The sequence below is a fragment of the Mustela erminea genome, chromosome 1 (assembly GCF_009829155.1).
Source record: "Mustela erminea isolate mMusErm1 chromosome 1, mMusErm1.Pri, whole genome shotgun sequence".
Lineage (NCBI taxonomy): Eukaryota > Metazoa > Chordata > Mammalia > Carnivora > Mustelidae > Mustela > Mustela erminea.
The window spans coordinates 63,969,677-63,979,992 of NC_045614.1; the positions used below are offsets into that span (position 1 = coordinate 63,969,677).

Sequence of the window (10,316 nt, forward strand, 5' to 3'; positions counted from 1 at the left end):
CATAATTTAATTATCTGCCTCTTTTACCAAATTTGTAAGAGGGAGATAATGATGGTACCAATCTCATTTTAATAAAGAATAAATGAGTTAACATATGAAAAGTAAAGTAATGCCCCGCACATTTTCAACCCTTAATAAATGTTAGCTATTAAAATAATCCATCTTTGTTACCCCTGTTGCCACTTCTACCACCATCTTTCTCCACATGATACTAGCTTCAAATGTTACTTTCTAAGTGAAGCTTTCTGGCTGCCAGAGAGAACATGCGCTCTCATAATTAGCATTTTGGTCATTCCTCTATTTCACTTTTACTCTGTTTTCACACCATATTCTGTATTTATGGGATCATGTTATAAAAAACGCACAGGGCGTGGACATAGCTTCAAGTCTCAGCTATGGCTCTTATTTATCATATAGGCCCTTAGGTTATTTTACTTTACTGAATTTTAAACTATTTATCAATAAAATAGGAGAATAAAACTTATCACATAAAGATACACTAAGGTAGAAGGAAATTACAGTAACAGATTCAGTATAGCAAGTTGTCAACAAAATTTCATTCCTTCCAACTCTTTTTACCTGCTACTAATGTAAAGGTCTTAGAAGGCAGGGTCTCTATGTCTTTTTTATCTTTGAGCCTACAATTCAAAGAACAATTTTAGCTTAAGTGGTTAATCCATGAGTATTTGTTCAACTCGACAAATATACCTGTAACTCAATACCCCTGGCTTTCAAATAAAGATCATCAATAGATGGTAAACAAACAAACAAACAAACAAACAAAAAACCCTTTTTAAAAATACAAACCATCACTTATAAACCAACCACTTACTTTTTTAACTGAGAAACTAATGCCTGAATTGTGTATTGAATACCTGTCAAAGAAAAGACAACAAAACAGTAAGCAGAGTGGCCAAAAGCACAATATAACACAGAACTCCCTATTGGTTAAATAACATGACATGATTTAAACAAAGATAGACAGTCAGGAATATCTCCATATATCATATTTTACCCACAGGAAAATAAGCCAACACAAATTTAATGGAGATAGCCAATGCTAAATGTGGGAGAATCAAACAAAAACAGAGTTGTTTGCTTTTTTAGTTCTGACTAGACTCAATGATATTTCAATACAATCTCTTCCTTGCCTACTGTTTTACTTTCACAAACCCACTAGGGGCAGCTTGCATCTCAAGAACCTACGCTTTACAACTCCTGAACTCTTCTCTCTCAGAGCCCCTCAAGACACCCCCTCCTTACCCACTTCTTTTTTAGCCCCAGGCCCTGTTTCAGCATCTCCCAGTCTTTTCTCAGTTGACTATTATTTATTTATTACTCCTCCCTCATGGGCCCCATGAACTGAAGAATTGTGTCTAGCAAAATGCATTCATTCAGCTAACAGTTATGAATTCGCTTGACTATACCTAGAACCAAAAAGCCAACTAGAACTCCTTTATTTCAAGAGATAATTAATATTCTGATGCTGCTTTATACAACTCCAAGGAAAAGCAAAGAAACTTAATGTAGAAGTCTGTTCCACTTTATAAGGAGCAAATGTTTTATTCATTTTGGAGTTTTCAGAAATACCGAAAAATAGTTAATAGATCTCTGCTACCACTCCAGGATGTGCAGGCTTAGAGAGCCCATGCTGGATCCTTTGAACACTGGACATAATGTTATTTTCACTGGCCCTGAATCCTTTCTCCTTCTTTTAACAGGCCCTAGTCTTTCTTTGGGAAACTACCTCTTCCCAATTCCACCTGATTTACCGGAGACTGCCAATCAGGGCTTTTCCCCATAGAAAAGAGGCACATGACGGGGGACCCAAGCCATGCCAATCAGATGCACTCTCCCAGGAAACAGACTCTTGAGTAGAGTCAGGAAAGAATGAAAACAACTGTAGCAGGGCTACTATCTAATCCCCAAAGCCAGCCTGGTCTTCCATCCTCTCCACGGAGCAGGTGCTGACATTTCTTGCCACTCTTAGCCTTATAATGTGCGGTTTTCCACCTAGCTCAACCAACTGTTCTCAGATTAAGCACTGGTGCATATTCCTTCAGTGAGAGATGGCAAAGAACCACTCTCAGATTTTGGACTGTACCTGCCAACAACTTCCAAAATTTTCCCATACTCTTCACTTGCATTTTTTAAAGCTTTCCTCCTTGTGGATATGTTGTAAAAAAGGTCCTCCACCTGAAATGAAATTGATTTTCTCTTGTAAATTCACAGAAATACATGGAAATAAAGACCCAAGCTGTCTACCTAAAGCTGGCTAGCAGAGAATACAACTATACTTACCAACAGTACAGTTCAAAGCACTGATTAGGGGAGAGGACAAGAGATAAGTTAGCCTTAACAAAGGAAATAAAGGATATTTTTCCTGCTTCCCATATTCATTCACTGATTTCTCAAATAGGTACTGAGGGCTATCTCTAGGTTAGGCTCTTTGCTGGAAATACAAAGACCAATAAAGCAGTCTTACCCAGGATATTACGCGATTCAGTGGGGGCAAGCATGTAAATTTACCAATAATTATATTATCACATGGCCTCTAAGAATATTTTCCAAACTAAGAGTTCTTATAAAAATGTCTGAGATCATTTGGGCTTCTTGGAAATCACACCCTGGTCACCCTGTGTACTGGATCTGTCTTAACATGCACTTAACGTTCACTTCTGCCTCCTGCCCGTCTTACCCCATCTTATCAAGGCAAGGGTTACAGCCTTCAGTGTTCTAGCTGGAGATGGAGGTATGAGAGGTGTGATGCATATCATGACAGTGGGATGCTTTGTCGGATCACACAATGGGAGGAGACCAAACATGGCACCATAGAAATAAGGCAGCAGAGTAGATATTTTCTGATTAATGATACAACCATATTATCAAACACTAAGTGGGCAGATATTCTTTATTCCATTTGAGAGATGGGAGAAGTGAGATAAAGGGAAACTAAACAACTTGCCTCTGGACAGATAACCATTGAGTGACCAGGCTGAGACTCTAACTTACGTCTTCTGGAGCCAAGTTTAAAGGTCATTTCAATGCCAACTACCTTGCACTGATTTCTGCCATCCCAGTGAAAGAATCTCCCAGCTTTTGAAAAAGATGGACGGAGTGCACACAGGCTGCCATGCCATTAAAGCCATAATCAGTCCTCTTGTTTAGAGAGAAATGTCTTTGTTTCTACTAAATAGCAAAGATTCATTTTATTATTACTTTGAAAACTCAGAGACAACTTTTTTTGAGACAATTTTATTCTTTATGACAGAATTTCTACAAAGCTCTTTTTCAACAATTCATACTCCTTGTGCCATACTTACTGTGATCTGGGTCCCCTGATTGCCTGCACATGGTTTAGGAGGAGCTTTCAGCTTTCCATCTGAGTAATTTGCTCTTAAGAGAAAATATAAGAGACTATTAATATCTAAGAGGCACGGAATATCAATCCAAAGAGTATAAAAAGAAATTATATCAAACAATAAGGTACAGCCATGCTCTCTACTATTTTAATTACCATTTTCCTCTTTTTCTATGATTCCATTATCATTCCAATTGGATACAAAAAAAAATCCCTATTGTTCTAGCAAATGTTGCTTTTTAGTTCCTGAGTTTTGAGCTAAAAGCAATAGTTTTGCCATTGCCTACCATGACAACAAATTTTTTTTTATAATTACGTAATCATTTATGGAAGGGTTACCAAATGATAGGCCCGCAGAGGCCTTGGTAACAAAGAAAGGCCCTGGAGAGCTCTCAATCTAGGGGACACACTTTTTCCTAAAGTGCAGGACGTTGTGCTAAGTGATCTAGAGAAGCAAACTTTCAGCTGGGGGCCGGGGAGGGGAGTGAAAGCACCACAGAAAAGATGACAAGGCTCTAGGGAGCCTCTGAATACTGTGGCAGCACAAGAGAAAGCTGGCACAGCATTGCCCCCTGCCTGCCCCCAGTGGAAGGGCAAGCCAGCTCAGATAGGCATGTGGGGCAGGGAGCCAGCTAAGGAAACTTGAGCCTCCAGCATCCAGCCACAGCCCTGTCATCAGACAAAGTAACATCCTACTAAAGGGCACAGGGCCAGAATATTACCTGCATCTACCACCTACTTAGAATACATCTGTGTAATAGAGCTTGCAAGGACCTACATGTCACATCTTAAGATGTGTTAAGAATCCATGAGTAAGATTATTACCCAATAATCATCCCTGTGGATTATCAACTAGTCCGTAGAGAGGGAAGAAAACTTAACCAAGATCTTGGTCAAAAAAGATGACATTGGTGTTTAGATAGGGTCACTTGAGATCCAGGCATAAAGCATGCTTCAGAATGAATACGAGTAAAAGCAGACTGTGCCATACCTGTACGCGCACTTTGCATCAGCTGTTTTGGTCGTAATAGTAACATGAGCCACATGGCTGATGCTGGCCAAAGCCTAAGGAAGAAAACAAAATGGAATGAAAGATAAACATTGCTGTCACCCACTGTCACCTCATTAAAGAGAAAGGTGATCTAAATTACCCCTTCCATTTTGTATTAGCAAATGGCAACAATAGGCATTTTGCTCACTCACTTTCATGACATCTTAAAAAAAAAGGATATCAAATTGAATTTGTAAAAAAAAAATGAATTTGTAGCATATTATCAGAACAAGGGGAAAATAAATATGAAAAAAAGTCCAAAAGGAAACACAACAGTTATTTTTTAAAATTTATTTTAAATCCAGTATAGTTGGGATATCTGGGTGGCTCAGTCAGTTAAGTGTCCCACTCTTGATAATTGGCTCAGATCATGATCTCAAGGATTGTGAGCCTCATATTGGGCTCCGAGTTCAGCAGGGATTATCGACTGATGATCGAGAGATGCTCGAGATTATCTCTCTCCCTCTGCTCCTCCTCTGCTCCTATGTGTACATGTGTGCACACTTTCTCAAATAACTAAATTAAAAAAAAGAAAAAAATAAATCCAGTATAGTTAACATACACTGTTACATAAGTTAATTTCAGGTGTATAATATAGTGATTCAATAATTCTACACATTACTCAGTGCTCATCACAGTAAGTGTACTCTTAATCTCCCTCACCTGTTCCACCCATTGCCCTCTACCGCCTCACCTCTGATAACCATCAATTTGTTTTCTATAGTTAAGAGTCTGCTGTTTGGTTTGTCTCTTTTTCCCCCCTTTGCTTGTTTTTTTTTTTTTTTAAAGATTTTATTTATTTATTTGATAGAGATCACAAGTAGGCAAAAGGCACACACAGAGAGAGAGGAAGGGAAGCAGGCTCTCTGCTGAGCAGAGAGCCCGATGAGGGGCTCGATCCCAGAACCCTGGGATCATGACCTGAGCTGAAGGCAGAGGCTTTAATCCACTGAGTCACCCAGGCATCCCCTTTTGCTTGTTTTGTTCCTTAAATTTCACATATAAGTGAAATCATATAGTATCTGTCTTTCTCTGACTGACTTACTTTACTTAGCATAATACCCTCTAGCTCCATTCACGTTGTTGGAAAGAAACACACCAGATTATTAATGTGTTAGCAGCAAGTGCGTTCAGGCAGCAGAATTACAGGCATGTTCAGTATTATTCTCAATGATCTGCCTCCCAATAATTTTGAAAACTTACCTTCAGGAATGGGGGGCACTCCAAATACATAATGTTGCACACATGCACAAAACTGTTTTCTGTTGGGGCACCTGGGTGGCTCAGTGGGTTAAAGCCTCTGCCTTCGGCTCAGGTCATGATCCCGGGGTCCTGGGATTGAGTCCCACATCAGGCTCTCTGCTCAGCGGGAAGCCTGCTTCCCCCTCTCTCTCTGCCTGCCTCTCTGCCTACTTGGGATCTCTCTCTCTCTGTCAAATAAATAAATAAAATCTTTAAAAAAAAAAAACTGTTTTCTGTAAACTCTTATAGGGTTAGAAATGTAAATTTAGAAATATAAATTTAAAATGATCTAATTAAGATAAAAAAAAGTTTTAAAAAATGAACATTTTTCTCCCCTTGTAAGTAAGACTGGTTTCCTAGCCCACTAGAACCTGTTTCTCCTTCCACAAGAAGGACATCACAGAATATAAAAATGTAATCAGCCACTGTGATGGGGGTCTGTGACAGCATCTCGGACGATAGTGAACTCTGCCTGTGGCAGGTTCAGTTCATTAATAAGGAACATGGCCTAGGCTCAAAGATTACCAGGTCCTAGCTGGATTTCCCTAGTTTATGTGACCGACCTAATGTTCATAATTAGAAATGTAAAATGATTTTGAGACCTGTATAAGAAGGACATTAAATATATACAGTACATACTCAATTCCAGAGCCCCAAGATCATGGCCTAAGCCAAAATGAAGAGTCTCAGATACTTTACCGACTGAGCCATCCAGGCTCCCCATGAATGTTATTTCTATAAATTGACCCTGAGACAGTAATTGAACAAAATACACTATATATGAACATATGCATATTCACCAAGAAAATGACAAAACGCATAAATGTTCAATAGGAAATCATTTAAATAAACACAGTATATTCATACGATAGGGGAAGATAGAAGTACTAAAAATTACATAGGAATATATATATATATATATCTTTTTTCCCAATGAAAAGATATCCACAGCGTATGTCATAAAATTATAAGATCCTGTTTTAGTCTTAAAATGTTTTTAACCACTTTTTATATTGTATATTCCTCCCATGCATCACATAATTTTATTCACAAATATTCCCACATGTATTTTAAAAGATAAGGACTCCTCCAAAAAACATCATACTATTTTTTATACAAGAAAATCCACAATTAAAAAAAAAATTATTTATTTATTGGGGCACCTGGGTGGCTCAGTGGGTTAAGCCTCTGCCTTCGGCTCAGGTCATGATCTCAGGGTTCTGGGATCAAGCCCCGCATCGGGCTCTCTGCTCAGCGGGGAGCTTGCTTCCTCCTCTCTCTCTGCCTGCCTGTCTGCCTACTTGTGATCTCTATCTGTCAAATAAATAAATAAAATCTTAAAAAAAAAATAAAAATAAAAAAATTTTTTAATTAATTAATTAATTAATTAATTATTTGAGAAAGCGCATGCTCAAGAGAGAGCACAAGCGGTAGAGGGAGAAGCAGCAGAAAGCCCACTGTGGGGCTTGATCCTAGGACCGGGGGATTGTGACCTGAGCTGAAGGCAGCTGCTTAACCCACTGAGCCACCCAGGCATCCCAACAATTTCCTTTTTTTTTTTAAAGATTTTATTTATTTATTTGACATATTTGAGAGAGAGAAAGAGAGAGAGAGAGCGCACAAGCAGGGCGAGTAGCAGGCAGAGGGAGAGAAGCAGGCTCCTGGCAGAGGGAGAGAAGCAGGCTCCCAGCTGAGCAAGGAGCCTGATGCAGGACTCGATCCCAGGACTCTGGGATCATGACCTGAGCCAAAGGTAGCCACCTAACCAACTGAGCCACCAAGGTGTCCCCCAACAATTTCTTCTTAATACTATCAAGTAACCGATGTGTTCAAATATCTGTCTCAAAAAATTTTTTTTACAGTCTGCTCAAATCAGGATCCAAGTAAGAGGTATACATTGGAGCTGGTTAATATGCATTTTAAGCCTCTTTTTTTTTTCTTTAGAGAGAGAGCAAGAGAGAGTGTGACAGGGGTGGGGTGGAGGGAGACAGAAGGAGAATGGAGAGGGACTCTTAAGCAGACTCCATGCCCAGTGCAGAGCCCAAGATGGGACTCGATCTCACAAACTTAAGATCATGACCTGAACTGCAATCAAGAGTCAGACACTTAACCAACTGAGCCATTCAGGCGCCCCACGCCTCTTATAAACTACAGGTTTTTGTTCCCTCCTCCACTTTTCTTCCTTGCAGTTTATTTGTTGAAGGAAACAAACAAGACTTTTATCATGTCATTTCCTAATCTCTGTATTATTTACCATGCTCCCTCACCTCCTATATTTTCCCATCACTTGCACTTAGTAAGTATTAATCAGATTCATATTTGATAATTTGACAAAATAAACTTTGGGGGTGGTGTTTCATTCTCCATCAGAAAATACCTACCTAACATCTGGACAGGAGGGAGGGGGATTGTATCTGTAAATAAAATAGTTTTCAGTATATTAAGTATTTATGAATAATCCTTGGTTTTGGAAAATGAATTTTAATTTTGTTTGATTTGCACATACTTAACAAGTAAAAAGAATCAGAACTTATTTACCTCTGTTGAGAAACAAAAGTTGACAAATGGCAGAAATGTCATCACAGAAGGATATTTTACACATTCTTTTGATCTTTAGCTTACCTCACCCCGAAAGCCATAGGTAGAAATACTAGCTAAATCCTCAAAGGACTGCAGTTTACTTGTAGTGAACCTCTCACACACAATGTCCAGATCTTCCTTCTATAAGACACCAAAAAATAAGTAAATAATTATGTTACTCATTTTTTCCAATTTTAAAATTTCTTTTTTCTTGACTGAATCCAAGAAGAAACCCCTTTCAGGAGAGGAGTTTTGAAATCAGCAATAACTTCCTCACGTGGAATCAGAAATGCCACACTGTCCCGGTGTCCCTTCTCTCTCACGAGTCACATCTCTCTGCATTTGCTGGTTCCGCCTCATCTCTGTCAGTGGAGCAACCCAGGACTCCAGCCTTGGACCTCTTTACTGTCTACACTCACTCTCTTATTTATTTATTTATTTGACAGACAGAGATCACAAGTAGGCAGAGAGGCAGGCAGAGAGAGAGGAGGAAGCAGGCTCCCTGCTGAGCAGAAAGCCTGATATGGGGCTTGATCCCAGGACCCTGAGTTCATGACCTGAGCCGAAGGCAGCAGCTTTAGCCCACTGAGCCACCCAGTTGCCCCTACACTCACTCTCTTGATGAGTTAGTTCTCCCAGCCACATGAATTTATAAAAATCATTATTATTAGAAAACTTCTTTATTAAAAATCTATAGGGCATTAATTATATTATAGTGAAGTGTACATAACAAACTTTACCACTTTTAATGTACAGTTCTGTGGCCATAAATACATTTGCACGGTGTGCAACATCACCACTATCCATCTCCAGAACTCTTTCATCCTTCCAAACTGAAACTCGGTCCCCATTAAATTATAATTCATCCACCCCTTCCCCAAACCCCTTGCAACCAGCATTCTACCTTCTATGAATGGGACTACTCTAGGATCCTCCTAGGCGATGAATCGTAGAGTATTTGTCTTTTTGCGAATGGGTATTTTACTTAATGTAATGTCTTCAAGGTTCATGCATATTGCAGCCTGTGTCTGAATTTCAATCCTCTTTAGGCTGAATAATATTCCATTATGTGTATACGTCACATTTTAAAATCTACTCATCTACGGAACCCTGGGTTGCTTCCAGCTTTTGACTATTGTAAATATGCTGCTATGAACATGGGGGGACAAATGTCTTCAAGACCTTGCTTTCAATTGTTTGGAGTATATACTCACAAGTTCTGCTGAACTGCATGGTAATTCGGTTTAATTTTTTTAAGAATCACCATACTATTTTCCACATTGGCTATACAATTTACATTCCCAACAGCAAATGCACAAGTGTTCTAATTTTTCTGTATCCTTTATAACACTTGTTATTTTATTTTACTGTTTTTGTAACAGCCATCCTAATAGGTGTCAAAATGGTAAGTCGTTGCTTTTATTCATATTTCCTTAGCACCTTTTCATGGGAGTCTCATGGTTTTTACTACAATCAAAATGCAATACACTAAATTTTTATCTCCAGCCCAAACCTCTATGCTGCCCTCCAGACTCACAGGCTAACTCAAATAAGAGCCGTCTCAAGGTTACCATGCCCAGATGATTTTCTGATATGCCCCCAAATGTGTTTCTTCCATAGGCTTTCCCATCACTAAGCGGCAACTCTTCCATTTGCACAGGCCAAAACCTTGAAATCATTCTGGACTCTTCTTTCTCTTACACCACGCATCAGCAAATTCTGAAAGCTCTGTTTTTGTTATCAATGCAGAATCTCACTGTTTCTTGCTTCTCTACTGCAACTAAACTAGTCCAAGGCATGGTCACCCTTCTCCTGGATTGCTCCAAGAGCCCTCTCACTGCCTCTGTCCTGTCCTGCTACAGTCTGTTTTCCATATTCTAGACAAATAGGTTCCTATAAACCTCTCCAAACCATGTCACTTCTTTGCTCAAAACCCTTTAATAGTATCCTACCCTATTCAGAGTAAAAGCCAAAGATTTTAGAATGGCCCATAAGGTCCTACGTAACTCATCTTCTGTTATTCTTCTATTCCTTCACTCTGTTAGAGACACACTGCTCCCTGCTGGTCCTTAAAGAAGTCAA

General features: G+C 39.2%; 1 protein-coding gene across 9 annotated transcripts in view; it reads right to left on the bottom strand.

The window, feature by feature from the left end:
- Nucleotides 1-10,316, bottom strand: part of MLH1 (mutL homolog 1) — a 56,205-nt gene that overhangs the window by 43,093 nt on the left and 2,796 nt on the right. For all 9 annotated transcript variants that reach the window (XR_004288669.1, XR_004288663.1, XM_032355611.1 and 6 more), the window contains exons 3-7: nucleotides 8,277-8,375; nucleotides 4,353-4,426; nucleotides 3,324-3,396; nucleotides 2,105-2,196; nucleotides 833-875 (exon numbers count right to left, since the gene is read on the bottom strand). Coding sequence is in view for 7 of the 9 variants with exons in the window: in XM_032355611.1 (XP_032211502.1) it covers nucleotides 833-875; nucleotides 2,105-2,196; nucleotides 3,324-3,396; nucleotides 4,353-4,426; nucleotides 8,277-8,375 (381 nt within the window). In the remaining 2 variants the exon portion in view is untranslated. The remainder of the gene's footprint in view (nucleotides 1-832; nucleotides 876-2,104; nucleotides 2,197-3,323; nucleotides 3,397-4,352; nucleotides 4,427-8,276; nucleotides 8,376-10,316) is intronic.